Below are 20,218 nucleotides of genomic sequence, written 5' to 3' on the forward strand. Positions count from 1 at the left end.
AGAAAATAAATGAACATGTTGATAAATTAAAGTTAAGGACAACCGTTAATTGATCTCAGTTCAGGCTTAATCTGTGTGTGTTTTGACTGGCTTTAAGCCCTTGACCTTCATTGGTTAGAGCATATGCTCTAGCACTACATCCTGCAAGGTGATTGGATGTCTGGGTGCATTGTTTGTAGAAAGGAAGGAAGGCAGGAAGCCATTTCTGTAAATAAGTACACAATATCCTACTGGACAGGTGCCCGTTCACTTGGTTTATTTGACAGATATTGTCAAATTTTCATTTTTTTGCATGTTTATGTATGTTTCTATTGACATTTAAATGAAGTATTCATGTTTTTGCAAATAGGTTGAGCTATTTAGCATATTTTTTTGTGTCTGTAAAATTGGCAATGTATTAGAATGAGCAGGCCAAAAAAATGTACCTGTCACAGACATCCTAAGAATAATTATGCAGCATTTTAATGTATTAAAACTTGGCCAGTCTTGGCATTAAAGTCTCCAAACTTCAATACTGTATTCATAATCTAATTTATAGTTTGTGAATAAAAATGTCTGTTTATTTGCATTCATCATTTCTGTTATTATCCCTCTATTGCTGTTACCCCTCATGATGAAACATTACATTCTCTCAGCCATGGAGCATTACTCTTAGAAATGAACACTTATTTCACTGCACCCAGGAAACCTGATATAAATGACAAACTGTGTTTTTATTGTACTCACATTCGACTACAAGTGAGATGTGTGGAATATCTGTGGAGGCCGAGAGGAGTCGAATGAGCTAGGCAAACTTTTGCCTTTCCCACTCTGACTTTGGAGACGGTTTTTATACGTAGCTATGCTCTTGTGTTTTTTTGAGGAATGTGCCAATGTTCGTGTGGATTTAGGTTTGCCTTCGTGTCCCGCCGGAGACAGGAACCAAGACGGAGCGCTCCTTATACCTCTCTCTGGAAGTTACATAGCTGCAATGTTGAAATTTCATTGCAGGGACTAAGTAGATGCGATTAAATTTAAACAAGCTGAGTGGTATTACATATTGTTTGAGACTGTACCGAATGTTCAGCTTGATTGCTGTTAAGTCCAGCGCTGCTTGCGGTGAAATTTTCGCGTAGTCAGACGTCTCAAAGGCCTGCCCAACGACCAGCGTTAAAAAGTAAACACGACGTGAACTTTGCGACTGTACTCACCACGCAGCCAACGGGGCGCTAAGCGATACGGTCTGTATCCCAGGAGTTACGTCCGCACCGCAGGTCTCCACGGCAGCCCGGGCGGCGGCCGGCTGACGGCCCGTCTCGCCAGGCCCGCCAGCTCGTCATGAATAATTCACGGGCTGGCGGGGGGGGGGGGCGTCAGCTTAACTTCCTCCCGTCGCTCGGCGTTCCTGTTAGCGCGCTAATTAGCCGGGCGCGGCGCTTTGCGACGGCCCGCGCGAAGACGGAGGCCCGGTGACTGATGACTCCTCCGCGGTGTTGCGATTTGACATTTTGAAAACGCCGGACCGTCTTTCCGGATGGACGCCTCGTCGTAATTGGCGATGCGTCAGCGGTACGGGAAACCGCCACAGACGAGCGACATCTCCGATCCGTCTTCTTTGACAGTCGCCACTCCAGGCAGCCGCTGACCACATGCCGGGCTCCAGCCACACCGTCTTGCGTTGCTATCGAGTGAGGATCAATCCACACAAGCAGAGGTGGAAGTTGCCATGGATTTAACGGAACAAGGTTATCTTCCTTGCGGTCTGTCTTTGCAAACTATCCTCTACAACTATTCTCAGTACCACACCTTCATCATCCTTCTAATCTAGTGGATGCTTTGTGCAGTAACTGCTGTATGTTTGCATACTCTATACTGAAGGATTTCCTGAGCTCAAACATATTAGGAGTTGCAGGTCTCTTTCTTCATTTGGTTTGTTGAAGTAGTGCAGTCTCTGTTAATGCACAAACACAACCTTATGCTTGTCGAATATGGATTTACTCCACGAAATAATAAATGATGCTAGAATTGTATTTAAATAATTGATCTGCTCGTATTTTTAACAGTCCCCTCTTTAAACAAGCAGTGCCGCTCCCATGACGTTTCAGGGTTTAACTGAAAGACTTGCTGTACAGAGCGATGTGGGATGGCTGGCGTGTTGCTGAAGCAGGTGCCACTGTGCTGATTAAAACTGGGATTTGGGGGTTGTGGGGGCTGTAGTTCAGAGGCCTGGCACAATGGCCCCCGTCCTCGTGTCTGGGGTTCCTTGGGTGGGTTACTGGAAGAAAGGGGTTAGACATGGAACACCGAGGCCCTACGTTAGATATTCAGTGACATCCCCACTCCAGCCTCCCCGCCCCCCGGACATTCTCACCGCATCTGGGGGCTAACTCTCGAGAGGGAGGGTGACACATAGCAGCTCTGCGGATGGGGAGGGCGCAGGGAATTCGCAGCTTGTGAAGCAGGCTTTGGCACGGCGAGGCCGCCCACGAAGGCTCGCCCACGCGCGACGCCGTAAAGCAACCCCCCGGATTCTCTCTCTGCCGCGCAACGCTATTGTTTGTTCCGTGTTGTCTCCTTTGCCGTTGTTTTTTTATTTTAAGTGAAGACGTGAGGGGGGGAAACTCTGACTGGGCGCAGATGTTCCGCCGCCCGGGGGAGGGGAAATGATTGCTCTCCTAATGCGGCCGCCAGCATCTGGTTGGGGATAACGGCTCTGCTCCGCCGCCGAAAAGCAGCTGGATTTAGCTTTTCGCTTCGGTCAATATTAATCAAAGGTTCCTTCACCTGCAAGGGGTTGGCCGTAATGTGACCAGGTGCTCTCGGAGAGCACTTGATTTCTCACACCGGTAGGACACATCCCAGGGGAGCTTATTAAGGGCTTGAAACTGGAAATGTCTGAGCCAAAATGGCAGGGTGCACAAAAGAATGGGCACTCAAGAGGTAGATGTCTGTACCGCACTACTCAAGTATGTTTTTGTTGTTCAGTTCAGACCGAAGGTTTGTTTCCTACAGACACACACACACACACACACACACCCAGACACACCCATGCACATAGAGCTAGATACTCTAATACCGGACAGTATATTGGTTTTTTTTTAGCGAGCCCTTAAAAGTTGAGGCGCGCATCGAAAACGGTCGACCGAAATTGCTCTGGTCTGACAGCGTGCGCTCCCCAGCGTCTCACCCGTTATATATAAGGTCCAAAGCTTACGGGCGCCGCGGGGAAGTGGGGAAAAGACTTGCGGCAATTTTGGGGCGGAGAGAAAGCACCCCGCGGCGATCCGTCAAGTTCCCGGCAAACGAGCGCCCGTGGGCCCCGCGGGGCCAGGGATCCTGGGTAGTCATCGCTTCTGGCCGGCGTAATTGAAGGCGGGAAGCGTTCGCCGGAAAGCGTTTCCCGCGGTCCCCTCATCCGCGGGGACGGAGGAGCCGCGCACCACCGGCGGTATTCGATGTTCCGTTTTCTCAGCGGCGGCTGGACCCGCGCTGGCGGACGGCCGACGGGGGGCGGGGCTTTTTATTCACGCGTTGGCTGAAGAACTTCAGCTGCCGAGGCGCCGACTCAGCGAGGCCTCTTCCCGACACTCGGGACGGCGGCGCGCGATACGTTGGTTTCACGCGATGTCATTTCCTGTATTTGCAGCCGTGGTGATGTGTTAAAGCGAGCGCTTGTTTTAAATGGACTGCATTTGTATAGCGCTTTTATCCAAAGCGCTTACTTTTGATGCCTCTATTACCCATTCCACGGCGAAGCTGCATGCAAGTACCAATCAGCTTGGGAGCATGGGTCAGGTGTCTTGCTCAGGGTCACTTTGACACGCCCAGGGCGGGGAATCGAACCAGCAACCATCCGACTGCCAGACAACCGCTCTTACCTCCTGAGCTATGTGGCCCCTTCACTTAGAGTATGGATTAGTTGCATTAGGCATTAGGACGTTGGATGTGGATGACCTTGAAAAGTTGCACAGGTGAAACCCATATGAATGACTGCTGCTCTGCCTCTGCACCTCATGTCCTTGGTATTTGTTACAGCAGCCTGGGTGCATTTCCCAGTCCTTCCTGTGACATCACACCTGATTTTACACACAGCAGATATCAGGTCCTTGGCTGCTGATGGCACCCAAGAGTGCACATAGCACGTGAAGCTTTTAAAATCTATAAATCTTGCACAGTTTAGATTTCAGTCAGAATCCTGATCTCGATCGATGGTTACCTCACATGGGCCTGACCACGTGACTATGTCCGACTGACTTTTTTGTTTTTTCATACGGTCGCTTGCTTTTACAGTATACCGGTCCCATCACGTGCCATCTCGTTTCTGTTTCCACGGTGCTCGTATCATGAATGTGTGGCAGAATGTAAATCCCGTCATACTTCGGTTGTGACTCAGTGGCAGCGCTGATCTATGGCTGTGTCACGTAGCAGACATATGCCGGAGCAGGTGCTGATTTACTGCGAGGGAAAGTGTTGCTGCTTTTTTATGACACGGCGATCGGCCGCGCGTGAGACAAGAGGGATAATTCAGCGCTCGCGCTCCCTCTGCAGCGTGCGCCGTGGTGGCTAATTGGCAAGGCGTTCGGATAAAGGAGCCGTTAGCCCGTGGTACGCGGAGAACGGCGGCGTAAACGTGAGTGGAATGTTGGGGGCATTGATCCAGGGCAGGCAATTTTCTTCTGGCTACTGTAGTATGAAGTCACTGTCATCTAATCCCAACACCACCCTCCCTCCCCGCCCCCCCGCCCCAACCGCCAGGACAATATACTACTATTAAACTAGCAGCTGAAAAGTCTGGCGCTGCTGCACTTCATTGGACGTAATGAATGGCTGTGTTTTTCAGGACTGCAACCCCGAGGCAACCTATAGTGACTGTACATCACAGACAAGACTGGAGACGCTAACTTAATAAGAGGGCTCCACAGACCCTGGGCTCGTTTGTTATAGAGCCGCACCGCTCCAAAGCGTGGACGCTACCATTAAAAAGGAGAGGGAGGGCTTTGGGGGATTCCAGTGCATAGCTACGCGGACGTGTGCGGGTTCACAATGCTCGACCGATGGAACACCTCTGAATTTTGGCATAAGGAGGGGACCGTTTGCAGGGCTTTTAATTTTTTTTGGAGAGAGGAAGCAGGACACGGGAAGAACCCGCTCTACCCGGGCGGCGATTGTAGCGGGCTGGGGGGGCGGGGGCAGCTCCATGAACAGGCCTGGGATATCAGAGCTTCACAGTCATGATACAATAAAAGAAACTCTATGGTCCTTCCTGGCTCTAAGGACAGGAAAGCTAGCCATGGCTAACAACCGCAATTCCATTTAGTAGTGAAACCTGAAGGGGATGTGATGTTACATGTTCGCCAACCAGTTCCCCTCACTGGCCAAAGACATTAAGTAGACTCTCATGAGTCATTATGTAAACAGGAAGTCATGCTAACAACATCAGCTTGTTTATTGTAGGGCTTTCACTTAACCAAAAAATGTAATATATTGATTTATTTATGGTATTAATGTTCTCCTCTGTCAAACCTATATTGCAGTTCCTGTATTTTTGATGGATGATTCTGTGACCAATCGGTTAATCCTCACTTTTTGTATTGTTCTTATTTGGTTTGGCTACAAAAACAATAAGAAGTGGTTACAAAAATGATTATTTATTTATCTTTTTTTAAGCTATTAGATGAGTGGATCTGATATGCCGCGTGCTGTTATTTGTTTCTCAGCCGCACTCAATCTGCCATTTGAGCCAATAAAACATTTATATGCAGGGGCATTGATTATAGAATGTGGCATTCTGTTGTTCAGGTGCATTTTATTTAAATCTGGAGCTGTCAATGGTAACACTGCTTTTTAAGTTACCATGGTTGCAATGGTGAGTGAATGCTCAGGTCAAGCGGTACTTACAATGCAAAGAGCACCATTTTTTGGTCACATTGCCAACGGACACGACAAGGGATTTTAATGGTTTGATTATTTTATAACGCCCGCATTTTAAAATGGCAAATAATTTATGGCCATTTATGAATTTATTTTCGAAATCCTTCTCCTTTCCCTTCTGAGCAGAATTTGTTTTCTAATTTATGTTGTGGCAAAGCTACCTTACAAGCTCTTTTCCCAGGAAGTTTGGATTAGAAGTGCCCATAACTTTCTGTTACTGTGCAGGAACACAGCTGTCTCCCTGTCTTTGGTTCGACTTTCTTTGCAGACTGAAGGTCTTTAGTATCCCCTACAGGTATTTAGATTCTCCCTCTGTGGTTTCTCTGGCCCCGTATGGATCAGGCTGAGTACGTGTCTCAGTGCTTTGTGCCAATGTCAATGCCTCGTTTTCTTGAAAGCCAGCCTTTGGTCGTTTGAAACTTCTGTTCAATCGCAGCTGCTGAATCAGAGTGCGCTTTTCTCGTCCGTCCTACGGGTGTGAAGCGAACTTCATTTAACCCGTTTGAAAGGGTTTTCATCTCCGGATTACTAATAACTGGTTGGTCTTAAATTACGTCAACGTCGCGCAATTTTTCTCCGCTACAGCTTCGTTCTGCTCTTTAAACTAAGTACGAAAGGTCGAAAGTTTTTGGTTTTTGTTTGTTTACGTGAGCTTGCAGCGTGAAGCAGTCCGTGACCAATTAAGAATCCGATGCTCCTGAGCAAACGAAGCGAGCAGCTACCGCCCACCGGTGTAACTGTTGGGAGTGCGTATCAGTGTAATTTGCGGACATTTCCTCTTGACGGATGCTGTCTCGCATTTATTATTAATCGGTTTATCTTAGTCACGTACGAAAGCTGCCCCTCAAAGATCTTTTCAGCGGTTTGCCTTGGCTGTCAGCTTGTGTAGCGCGGCCCCCGAAGACGGCAGCGCGAAGCGCAGTGCGCTAATCCGATATCCCTCTGGCTGGGCCGTTCTCCTGCGCGAGGGAGATCAGCAGAGCACGTGCCGCTCCTGGATTAGCGCGGAACAGAACACCATCTGCATGGGGGGGGGGGGGGGGTGACTGCGCCACCCTGCGAAATTTAGCACTGGGGCAAAAATAAATAAATAAATAAATAAAAGAATAAAAAGAAAAATGTATGAGTTGTGATTATGTGTGAATATGACGTAGCCTGATACTGTCTTCATGTATGGCTATTAATATGGAAAGCAATGTGAAAAGCGCGTACTTCTACATAAAAAATAATGCACTGATCATTGTTTTGTGAGTTTTTATATATTTTATGCGTGCTTGTTTAGCATTCCTTCATCTGATTAACATAATGTAGTTATGTTAATCACAAAACAAAACACACAAAACACTTTGTGTGGAGTCTGCATGATCTCCCTGTGTCCGTATGAGTTTCCTCTGGGTACTCCGGTTTCCTCCCACAGTCCAAAGAAATGCAGGTAGGCTAATTGGAGACTCTAAACTGCACATAGGCATGGGTGGGTGAGTGAATGGTGTGTTTGGCCTGTGATATATTGGCGGCCTGTCCAGGGTGTATTCCTGCCTCTCGCTCAATGCACGCTGGGATAGGCTCCTGCACCTCCTGCGACCCTGCCCAGGATAAGCGGGTATAGATAATGGATGGATGGATGGATATTTACTTTCTCAACACATTTTTATACTGTTATTGGCTACATAAATGTACAGGAAATTAAAATCAAGATAGGTGGTCTCAAACTTGCTAAAAGATGCTCAAGATTGGAATCATTAAGGTTTGAATCACACAACATCTCCATGTCTTCACCCACCTGTCAGTAAAAGTGGGTGGGGGACAACTGTCACTCAAATCTGTCGTAGGGGTAGCCTGGTACAGACGTGGTCATTTAACGCGTCCTTGTCCTCCTGTGCAGCGTCAATCACTGCTGCGAGGGGCAGGGGGAGGAGCGCGCGGAAGCCGAGGGGTACGTGGCGGAATGCGATTGCTACGGCGACTGCTACGACAGGGACTCGGCCTGCCACACTGATTACAGGTGAGCCGCTCCCCAACACCGCACACGCCTCAACCGCACGCGCACACAGATAATGACAGAGTGTGGCCCTCTGCCAAAATCAGCTGCTTAATCCTCCACTCCGCAAGTCTGGGATGCCTGATGCTGGCGCTCGTAGCCTATTCGCCCTCCTTATCTCCGATTCCCCCCAAAAGCCGAAAACTTGCTTGAAAGCAGTAATTCACGTTTGCGGTGTTTTTTTTCCTTTCTCAGAGCCTTTGAAGTTTAATATAAATGCAGATGAGAGTGGGTTGAATTTAAGGTTTCATCCCTGTGATATCCGTTGCACGCTGGATATCAGTTTGCTATTTGTTCGTCGGAAAGACAATAAAGCAAGGACGAATGAGCGTTCGGTAGATTGTACCGTGCGAGCTGCGGTCTCTGCCAGGTAAATGACGGGCCTACGTCGAGGATTTCGGCAACGGTGCGATTTTCCGAATTTGTGCTTGAGATGCTCGACGCGTGCCTGCGCTTTAATGAAATCGGAACTAAAAGATGGCTTCAGATTTGAAATGCGTGCGGTTGTTTGACTTTTCCCGTCTTGCCCGTCTCTTATTTCTGCCTCGTACCTGACTGTGCCTTTTCCCAGGACGAAGAGGAAATCGAGTAGTTCCCTCTCCCCTCCTCCAAAGAAGAGAAAGAAGAAAAGGTCTGGACGTCGACGGAGCCGGTGCGTTTCTTCTGCAAACACTAAAGATATTTTATTTTGAAATATCTTCATATATAAATGTATTGAAATATCGATAACACTAAACTGAGGCATGCAGTAATGCAACACAGTAAAATACGATCAGTGGGGGAGAGGCTTTATTATTCCTACAGGCAATTTGGAGTGCAGCCATTTTCCTTTATTATTTAAAAAAAATAAATTAGGTTTTTTTAAACCCAGTGTGCGGTTGATCATAACCAATTCCCACCACAATTTGGGATGGCCGATTCTCTGCAGCCGCAGACGCACCCGTGCTGGAACCCACCTGCTTCGGGGGAGAGAGCGTAGACTTCCGCGGTTCTCCTCCCCAAACTTTGTGGTGTTGCCGGGTTACTCCTGTTTACACCACAGGCAACAGCGTCAGCTTGCATGGAGAAGAGTCAGAGGAAGACCTTTCACATGCGGTTTTAGCGTGCACCGTCCCGATCAACCAGCAGGGGTCGCTAGATAGCGATGAACGCAGACCCTTATCCGACTGATCCCTCCTGTACCATGGGCGACACGCTCGCCAGTTGCATGTAGCTCTATGGAGCCACTGTCGGCCACTGTCAGCACTGGCACGGTTCGGATTCGATCCGTGCTCCGCAGTGTGGCGCCTTAACCCGAATTAACCGTCCGGCTGGTAGTTTCAGCACGAATCCGCGTACAGATTTTAAAAACCATAGAAACGGCACAGTTGCGGGTCATTGCAGCGGTGTTGCCGGTGGAAACTGAATTAGTGGCTGATTTGTGAGAGGTCAGTTGGACGAAGCCGCACGGTCGCTTGCAGCGAGCGGCGGGAGGCTTGAGGCTGATTCTTCAGCCGGGCTGGACAGCGCGCCATTATGGCTGTGCGTTCCGCCCTGCCTCCTACCATCGTCTGGCCAAGTCAATGACAGAGGACTGCGGGGAACGAGGGAGAGGGATAAAGACGGAAAGAGCAGCCGCGTGCTGAGCGACTGGGTCTTAATAGAGAGCCAACATGGAGGGGCAGGAGTCTGCCAGGTGCGCCAGACATAGAAATCACACAGACAACAGCAATTAAAAAGAAGAAAAGACCAACACTGTGGGGCAGAGAAAACGAGCGAGGCAGCATTTTACCCACGGATATCCAGGATGACAGATTCACAGCACAAGGGCCAGGTCGGCGTGCTCGTTATGCTTTCACGTGAATTATACCCCCGCTTCTGGCTACCTCGTGAGCTCTCTCTTCCTCTCCCTCTCTCTCTCTCTCTTTCTCTCTCTCTCTCTCTCTGAGCGGTCTCTATTTTCCTCGTCTGCAGGTTCGACAGCGCGTCTCCTTCCCGTAAAGAGAAGAAGAAGAAGAGCGGGAAGAAGCACAAACGAGACAGGTACTTATCCTCCGACAGGGGGCCCTCAGCCTGCGCACTTCACGGGCGCTACACAGGCCGGGAGCGGCGGGGCTTTGCAACGCTGGAGCACCCAGCTGCATTGTATTGTTGTCGGTTGCTTTATTTTCCAACAACGGATCGAGTCATCGCTCCACCGCAAAAAAAAAAAAAATTGCAGACGTGGTCAAATGAGGAAGCAGAATTTGATGCTGAAGTGTGCAGTCCAGTTTTTAAGGTCATTACGATAATTAGTTAATTAACACACACACAGACTTCGGCTGGTTTCAAGAATAGGCATATTATCTGATGGTGCATTTCCTGCGGGACAGAACTTTTCATGTTTGTTTATCTGTGCGCCTCAGATTTAATTAAATATCATGTCTAATTAGCGGTATTACACTTTGAAGGTCACATGCGCTGTTCCCCCCCCCCCCCCCGCCCCCCCTTCTGACTTTCCTGTTAAGCCCAATTCCTGTGGCATTTCAGCGATTAAACAACCCAGAATAAGAACTTAATGAGACTGAAAAACTCAAACGCACCTCGTTCGAGAACAAGGCCGCGCGATTCCGCGCACGGTTCTGTAAAACGGAGCCTTTCGTAGCTGAGGTGGAAATAGGAACGCGCGCGCGTGTCGCGCGAGGCTTTTGGGACCAAAGCCTTTTCATGTCGGCGTGCGTGGCATCCATATTCATGACTGCCAGGCCCCGGCATCTGTTGCCTGAATATAAAGTCAATATTGGCATTCCAAATTTCATCCTCTGTTATCGTTTCATGTTCAGGAAAGGAAGTCGCGCATTAAGCTCAGTTTTTTTTTTTGGTGTTATAATGTATTCTCCCAAACGTCCCAGAATTTAAAAAAAGTACTGGGGTAAAATTGAATTTCTGAAAGTCTCCGGTTACACTTTGCAGTATGTGTATTATGAATTAATTTCCAGGCCGCACGATAGTCAACTGCTTTTCATTTCCTCCTCATTTTAGGCAGCCGCAGCGCAGGCTCAAATATTCATGGAGCTGGTAAAATACTGAATACCAAAACCATTCAATGCAGATGCCGTTTAATTCCTTGAAAAGGAATGCTTTTTATATATTTTTTGTGATGTCATCCCGTGCTTCTTTTCAGAATAACTTAAAAAGCAGAGCGTCAGCGCTGAACGAATGGGAGAAGCCAGTTCGGCGGTCGCTGCTGTTTTGTGTTAGCACACACTGTATCGCAGTGGCGAAAAGCAAGTCTCCAGGGCGTGTGCATCCCTTCCCGTCATACCCCGGCTCCCAATGGTGCCCGGAGATTTTCCCTCTAACATCCGCGCCAGCGAACGGACGGCAAAACAAGAAAAACGATCCCTTCGCCAAATTGCTGAGCGTCCTCATTTGCTGACTACCACCAACCCCCCCCCCCCACCCCACCCCACCCTCACCCCCAGTCTCTTCCCCCCCATCCTCACATTTCAGGAAAATAAAAAAAATGCACCCTGCATTGCAGATATTGTCCTGCACATGTTTGGGGATGAATAATGTATGGAGCGATTGGCTGAGGGAAAACAGTGCGAGAGCGTGGGCGAATCGGCCTCTTCCCCAGGGTCGGCCGGCTCCCCGCACGGGGCCGTCTGTGGCTGCGGCGGGCTCCGCTCCGGCTCCTCAGCTGGGTCCTAAATAACGCCTGGGCTCGGGCCTCCTGAGCTCTGCTATCAGAGGACCTCTCCTGTTTGAAGGAGCTTGGTAGATTCTGACATCGTTGGATCAAAGTCCTTTGCCTTTTAACTTAATATGTTAAAAATAGACCTGGAAATTGATTTTGAATGTTCTTGTAAAGGTTTATATAGAAGAAAAGATTTTAGGTGAACCTGCCAACTGAGGACATGGCCTTTACATTTTTTAGCCATTCAAACCTGTTCCCTGAGAATATTCTCAGAGAAACCTGCCTTTCGAACAGAATAAAAATGCTGAATAGAATTTCCAAATATAGAAAACAGCGGTGTGAGGCACATCGACTGTAGGAGTGAAATTATGAGCCCCCGTGTATTTAATGAACTAAAATACAATGTACCTACCTGGAGGAGTTTGTCGAAACAATGTCAAAACTTTATTCATTAAATGCGCTTGGTAACAGCAGACAGTGCACTGCTTGTCTTTTTCACATTTATGAGATTGGATACTGCGCCCTGACACTCATCCCAGAACAGATGACAGGATCCTGGACCGTACTCAACTTTAATGAAACTTTCATTTGAAATGTCTGCCCATAGAGCAATCTTATCCGAAAATGGCCAGTGTGTGGGTGTACGTGTGGGCTTTTTTTTGTTTTAGCCCAGCACGAAAACACCTGATTCTGCTTATCAAGGTCTTGATTGAAGACCATGATTTGTTAATTAGTTGAATCAGGTACCGTAGTGCTGGGTTAAAACAAAAACCTGCACCCACGCCTGCCCTTTTGGGATAAGATCGGACACCCGTGCTGTAGAGTCAGGGCTTTGTATGGGAGCGTACTCATTTCATTTTAGATCAATTTGAGCAATACCTTTGTTGTGACAAATGGATTTGTGCTTCCTGTACCTCTATTTCTTTGCATTGGTTTCCCTTCGGAATGTCCATGACACGAAAGCTGGCAGTAAGTCACCATTTGGTGCCATTTACTTGGACAGTGCAGGTTTGCAGATTGCATTCGGTGTCAGATGCTCTTCCGTTGCAGTGACAGGCTTGAAATAGAAAAACTAAGTGCTGCCATATCTTTTGATCACTTATTCTTCCGACTGTAGCACATAGCATTTCGTATTCATTTCATCAACCAACCCCAGCCTTATAATCTTGCATGCAGTAAATGCCAAAAAAGTGTTCAATTTAATTATTTGGCTTCAACGTTAGGTGTAATACATCCTGGTTGAATGATGGTGTCTGTTAAAGGACTCCTGATAAGAATAATAACAGTGCTCAGCTTTTCACTCCCTCACCTTGCTCACTTCCTGTCCATCTCATCCAGAAGGATTCAGAGCCGCATCAGGATCAGTCTCTGACATTACTATATGTATAATACATATATAAGGATATCTGTGCGTCTAGGAGCCACCTAATCCAAATAGCCTTTACCCTTTCTCCTGTAAATGTGTACAGATTGCATTTTTTTCTTACTTCATATTACTTTACAAGTCTTACTTCTCAAGAAAAACAGTGCAGTCATATTTGTGAAAATGTTAAAAGGCTTTAATGAATCAAGAATGGACTTTGTGTGTGTGTGTGTGTTTGCATGTGCGTATGTGTGCATGTTCGTGTGTGTGTGTGTTCGCGCGCACGTGCGTGCACAAGGTATGCAGAATAGTTGTGCTTCCAAACAGGGGCATATTCACATTCGCCAGTCATGTGAAAAGCTTGTTTGGAATAAAACAGCGATAGGAGTCTGCACACGGAAGACATTGTGCTTGTCTATTAGAGCAGTACAGAATGTGATGAGAAGCGCAGGTTGTTAGCACGCCGCCGCTGGTCTTCGCTGCTTCGGCTGCGCAGCGGAGTGTGACTGAGCGCTTTGCTCCTGTGCGCAGGTCCGCCTCGGGTGCCAGGAAGAAGAGGAGGTACAGGTGAGAGCGAACGAACACCCCAGCCTGAACACAGTAACAAGCCCGAACACCGATGCCAATCAATTCAGCACAGGGCTGTGGTGCAAAAAAAAAACAACTAATTTAGCATTTAGCCCTTTGCAGTCGTCAGTGAGTGGAAAAACCTTCAACCCCAATCATATTCAGTCATGCTTGGAATATATAAATGACTCCCAATGCGTAGCAGTTTGAACTGCTCCAGGTCTTACAAGGATATGAATGTAAAGCCTTCTGCCCCAATCATATACAGTCATACTCGGAATTGAAAATGATTCCCAGTGCGTAGCAATTTGAGCCATTCCAGGTCTTAATAGAATATGAATGTAAAACTTTCTACCCCAATCATATGCAGTCATATTCGGAATTGAAAATGACTCCCGATGCATGGCACTTTGAGCCGTTCCAGGTCTTGCTAGGATAAGGTGTGTTTCCTGGGTGCGAGCGTCCAAATACTCAACTTCAACTCTTTACCCTCACCTGTCTGTGGCTAGACTGGGGCGTGGCTGAAATCGCTGTGCGTCGGTAGTTATTTCATCTCTGCATATTGCTCTGTTTCGCCTCGGTGTTGTTTAGGCAACATGCCCCTTGTTTGCCCACGAAGGATCCACTTTGATTTGATTCCGCGATCGAATCACGGCGTGTTGACCGTGCTTGTTTCGATGGCTTTTGGCGAGACGCTCCTAATTTCTTGCCGACTTTGTTCACTTATCAGATCTGGGAGCCAAAAGAACAAACACAAAGAAAAGAACAAACAGAGAAAGAGGTAAGGAGCCGTCCTCCCTAAGATTCCTCCATCATGAAATCCTTCAAACACGATGTTCTCGGTTCCTACTGTACTGCGCGTTGAAAGGTTTTTGTTGTTTTTTTTCCCCGTGTCTGTAAGGAAGAAAGATCTTCATTAATGTTGCTTCAGGCTTCATGATTTGGTCCAGGCCATCTGTTGAATTTCAAAATGCTCAATATGCATATGAAAGACCACCGGAATCCAGCGCGTTCCAAATATCTTACTGAGTGAAATCTATCCTAATGGCATTTTTCTTGTGCAATCTGTATTATGTAAATGTATTCTAAATCCTGATTCACAACAGATTGTGTCCAAAAACCAATTGAAATATAATCAAGTCCAGTGTGAGAGGAGAAATTATTCTGCCACGTTCATCAACCTAGCCTAATTCCCCCTCTCATTTTCATGAAGAAATGTGTTATTATTGGGGGTGTGCTCGTAATATTGATATGGCAATATATTTTAACTTGTAACATCAATACAGAGATTGCTTTATCAATATGTTAATAGTTTTTAAAATGAATTTCCACGAAACGCGGACAAGTTTAAATGCAAAAACAAAAATCGAAGCATTCATAAGCTCCAAAGGCTTTTGTGTATTTTTTATTGTTCTTGGCTTTCACTGTTCACAGTAAACAGCTGCGATATTTGATTTGGTTTCACAACTTTTAAAAACTTTTTCCAAATTCATATCCCCGTGTGCATTGAAATATGAATTGTACCGTGACCCAAATATTAGGGTACATATTATATCTTGAGGCAATACCCAGTCCTAGCTTTTATATAGAATGAAATAATTGTTTGTGCGAGGAATGTCTTGTCCCTGGAGTGGGATAATATATTTTTTAAAAGCATAAATAAACCAAATCAATAGCACCCTATGCCTTTTAGTACAATGTGTGATAAAAAGTGCCTGAGAAAATCATCAGATATTGTGTTAATGGGTAACCCAGGGTTTTCTGTCTTGCCCGAAAGTTTTTGTGGGTGTAAGTTTTTGCTTCAGCTCAGCACTACAACATCTGATTCAACTGATTAACTAATCCTGGTCTTCAATCAAGACGTAGATAAGTAGAATCAGGTGTCTTTGTGGTAGGCCAAAACAAAAACCTGCACCCACACCGGCCCTTTTCGGATAAGACTGGACACCCCTGACTTAACCGATAGCAGTTGGCCCCACTAACCGAAAAGCAAATTTAAGCAGCACTCCAAAATGCACCACTCAAAATTCTGAAAATACCCTTGGGGAGAAAAAGTTTTCCCAGGGTATTCCTGTCCTCAATACACTTTTTTCAAATATATATACTGTCAGCACACATGCCGGTGTGCACACTTCACCCTGAGTTCACTTTTTGTTTCAGAGTTTGGTGAAAGTCAGGTGAAAGTCTTAGTATAGCTGATCCGCTGCTTGTGGAGGTGATGGTGACGCTCTGTTTGTCGCTTGGCGTCCCTGTAGGTCTCCGGCCGACTCCCCCGGCAGGCGGTCACACCGCAGAGGCAGCTGCAGCTCCCGTAGCGCCTCCCTCTCCTCCACTGGGAGCCTGTCCAAATCCCCCAGCAGGTACAGGAATCCCAGCATCTCACAGTGCATCCAAACAGCATCTCTCTACACCTGCCACACTGATACAGTACATACATCCAGCATATCTCTAGACCTGCTACACTGATACAGTACATACATCCAGCATCTCTCTACACCTGCCACATGATACATACAACATCCAATCTCTCTACACTGCCACACTGATACAGTACATACATCCAGCATCTCTCTACACCTGCCACACTGATCAGTCATACACATCTCACCGACTGTACAGTACATCATCCAGCATCTCTCTACACCTGCCACACTGATACAGTACATACATCAGCATCTCTACACCGCACTTACAGTCATACATCCAGCACCTCTCTACCCCGCACTGATACAGTAAACATCCAGCATTCTCTACACCTGCCACACTGATACAGTGCATACATCCCATCTCTCAACCTGCTACACTGATACAGTACATACATCCAGCATCTCTCTACACCTGCCACACTGATACAGTACATACATCCAGCATCTCTCTACACCTGCCACACTGATACAGTACATACATCCAGCATCTCTCTACACCTGCCACACTGATACAGTACATACATCCAGCATATCTCTACACCTGCCACACTGATACAGTACATACATCCAGCATATCTCTACACCTGCCACACTGATACAGTACATACATCCAGCATATCTCTACACCTGCCACACTGATACAGTACATACATCCAGCATCTCTCTAGACCTGCCACACTGATACAGTACATACATCCAGCATCTCTCTAGACCTGCCACACTGATACAGTACATACATCCAGCATCTCTCTACACCTGCCACACTGATACAGTGCATACATCCAGCATCTCTCTACACCTGCCACACTGATACAGTACATACATCCAGCATCTCTCTACACCTGCCACACTGATACAGTACATACATCCAGCATTCTCTACACCTGCCACACTGATACACAGTACATACATCCAGCATCATCTCAGCACCCTGCCACACTGATACAGTACACACATCCAGCATCTCTCTACACCTGCCACACTGATACAGTACATACATCCAGCATCTCTCTACACCTGCCACACTGATACAGTACATACATCCAGCATCTCTCTACACCTGCCACACTGATACAGTGCATACATCCAGCATCTCTCTACACCTGCCACACTGATACAGTACATACATCCAGCATCTCTCTACACCTGCCACACTGATACAGTACATACATCCAGCATCTCTCTACACCTGCCACACTGATACAGTACATACATCCAGCATCTCTCTAGACCTGCTACACTGATACAGTACATATCCACTCAGCATCTCTCTACACCTGCCACACTGATACAGTACATACATCCAGCATATCTCTACACCTGCCACACTGATACAGTACATACATCCAGCATATCTCTACACCTGCCACACTGATACAGTGCATACATCCAGCATCTCTCTAGACCTGCTACACTGATACAGTATATATCCACCCAGCATCTCTCTAGACCTGCTACACTGATATAGTACATATCCACCCAGCATCTCTCTAGACCTGCTACATTGATACAGTATATTAACCCAACAGTTCACTACACCCAACAGTCACTATACCCAATACATCAATACAGTATATTCATTCAGTATATTGTCACACTTACTATATTGATGCAGTATACTCACTCAGTATCTTACCAAGTCCCATGACACCGATGGGACTTGGTAAGATACTGCATCCACCCAGAAACTCACCAAACCAGTGACAATGTGACAGTGACAATACAGTATATTCACCCAGCATCTCCTAGTCTGTGTGTAATACTAGTGTTGGCTTCTAGACAGTCACATAAAGCCTTCATTTATGCCATCCAAGGTCATTAGACCTGATACATTTACAATGTCAAATTAGCTAGTGTCTCATCACTACTTATTAATATATAAACTCACAAGTCAGACCTACTTCATTTATAATGTAACCTGTTCCAGCATGTCGTTAGACCTGCCTCATTTATGCTGTCAAATGACCTGGCAGGTTAGGACTACTTTATTCATAAACTCTCAAAGTAACTCATCAGAGCCGCTTGATTTGATGTTCTTACAGCTCCACTTACTCTTACTAAGCCTGTGTGACACATGCCACTTATAGTCTTACCATTTAACTTTAAGTTACAGTTTCACAGCTAAAGTTCATACCAGCACCACTACCTTTAGTTCATTGTCACTTAGCTTGTGTGGGATGGATTACTCTGGCCATCGTAGCTCAGTTAAACCACCAGGTTTATCCTTGCTCAGGTGTAAGATTCTAACAGCAGGGCCGCCACAAAGCAAGCTAGAGTGAGATGTTCTAAAAGAAAGTGCTCGCCTGAGTCTGTGTGTGCTGCTCTCTCATTGCATTACGCTGTATGTGTTACACAGATCTGTTTCTGCTTCCCCACCCCAATAAGCATTTGTAAAAGGCCCCCGGTAAAAACAGACCAGGAACTTGTGTTCAAAGGGACTGCTACCCTTCTTCCTGCTCCTCTTACAATTAAACTTGCTAAGAAAATGAGTTTGAGTCTGTCACACGCTGGTGTGACACCCCTGGGAGGGAGATGCGGCAGTTCCGGAAGTTGTCGAGAGAGAGAGAGAGCACACCCACACAAACACAAAATGAAATAAATGAACACCTTCACCCTTCCCCCTCATGGGTTCCAGGCAAAAACAATAAAGTAAAACAGACAAAGACCCAGATCTGGCTCTCGCAAAAAACTTTCCACCTAATCATCCCCTGATTTAATTGGCTAAAAAATGTTCTCTCCCTCCAGGGGAACTGCTCAGTGGCCAACAATAGAGGATTGTGGTTGTACTGGGCAGCTCCCAGGTGTGAATGTGTATGAGTGTGCAGCAGGGCGTTCCTGCAAAAGTGCATTCGTGCTCAGTGAACCTACCCTGGGTAAATAAAGGTTAAATAAAATAAATGAAAAAGACAAGGGAAGTAAAAGTGAGCAGTAACTTTTCAGTCCACTGCTCATAGCTGGTCCCCTTTTCAGCAGACCAGCTCCTGCTTGCTTTTCAGCGGTGGTTTACTTTCGTTTTTTGTTCTCGAACGAACACGCGAACAAAAATTGAATAAAGCACGGCGCTCTCGGTTTGAGCTCTCCATCTCTGCCCCGAAACTGTGGAGAGAAACACCACCCCCCTTTAAGCACCTGGGCTGATTAATTAACGCAGCCCAGGTGCGCGCGCTCTCTCCACCAGCTGGCAAAGCCGAGACTGAGAATCCGCTTCTCTGGCGGACCGACTGCTACGGAGCCATTCTGACTTTGAGTGTGGCTCACTTGTATTTTTAATCAGGGGATTAACACAGAGATGCCATTTGACGCGCCTGACATGCAATGAATTCTGGGTACTTAACACTCCAGAGCATTTCTAGCGGAGAAACTCTGTGCACACCCTGTTTCGCAGGAGGCTAAACATTTGGCCCAAGGCTTTCGTGAATCAAAGGACACAGAGCACGCCCGCGGTGCTGGGCGTTGGAGTTTTTGAACACACTTCAAAGGTTTTCACATTTCCATGGTACCGAGGAAGCCATAATCTGTAACCAATGAAATTACACCAAACATAACAGCATTAAAAATGAGAGCGCACGCGTTCAGAGAGAAGCGAGCGGTTCTGTTTTCTGCGGCAGCGTGGTTTTGTGAGCGAACTGTCGATGTGTGATTTCCCCCCCCCCCTCCAGGCCGAGTTCGAAGCACCGAGCGGACGGACACAAGGCCTGCCCCAGCGCGTCGGCTCGCAGCGCGTCCCCGTCCCCCGGCCACGCCCCCAGCCCCGCCGCCGTGTGGCAGAACGGTCACCGCGACGGCCCCCGGAACGGCAGGGACAGCGGAGACAAAGCGCAGGATGTATGTAGTCTCCTCTATTTCGCTCTCTCTCTCTCTCTCTCTCTCTCTCTTCCTCTCTGTTGGTTTCTTCCTAAACTGCCCGTCCGTGCTGACTTGTTTTGTTTGTTTTTTTTAAACCCACTTTAATCAACGTACAAGTAGGTTGACTCCTGCTTTTCTTTTCATGGTTCCATTTCAGTATTTCTCTAAGAACTGTTCCTTTTTTTTGTTTACGGTAGTAGGGTTTCATAGTCGAGTTCACTCTCCTTTCTGCTCGTGCAGTCGTGCTTCCTCCTTATTTTCCGCTCTCCTCAATTCATCTCGTCTTCCTTTGTTACTCAGAAAGCAGGCCAGGGACTTGGGAGAGAGCAGGGAAACGTTTAAAGATTCGACTCGTTCTCTCTGGCGAGGGACAGAAAAAGATATATCTGCTCTTCGTTTTATTGGCTGAT

General features: G+C 46.9%; 1 protein-coding gene across 5 annotated transcripts in view; it reads left to right on the forward strand.

The window, feature by feature from the left end:
• Positions 1 to 20,218, forward strand: part of srrm3 (serine/arginine repetitive matrix 3) — a 109,819-nt gene that overhangs the window by 71,184 nt on the left and 18,417 nt on the right. For all 5 annotated transcript variants that reach the window (XR_010332542.1, XR_010332543.1, XM_064352199.1 and 2 more), the window contains exons 4-10: positions 7,793 to 7,912; positions 8,520 to 8,600; positions 9,902 to 9,970; positions 13,501 to 13,536; positions 14,267 to 14,317; positions 15,792 to 15,896; positions 19,622 to 19,787. Coding sequence is in view for 3 of the 5 variants with exons in the window: in XM_064352199.1 (XP_064208269.1) it covers positions 7,793 to 7,912; positions 8,520 to 8,600; positions 9,902 to 9,970; positions 13,501 to 13,536; positions 14,267 to 14,317; positions 15,792 to 15,896; positions 19,622 to 19,787 (628 nt within the window). In the remaining 2 variants the exon portion in view is untranslated. The remainder of the gene's footprint in view (positions 1 to 7,792; positions 7,913 to 8,519; positions 8,601 to 9,901; positions 9,971 to 13,500; positions 13,537 to 14,266; positions 14,318 to 15,791; positions 15,897 to 19,621; positions 19,788 to 20,218) is intronic.

Source organism: Anguilla rostrata, chromosome 9, assembly GCF_018555375.3.
Source record: "Anguilla rostrata isolate EN2019 chromosome 9, ASM1855537v3, whole genome shotgun sequence".
In the NCBI taxonomy this organism is placed as follows: domain Eukaryota; kingdom Metazoa; phylum Chordata; class Actinopteri; order Anguilliformes; family Anguillidae; genus Anguilla; species Anguilla rostrata.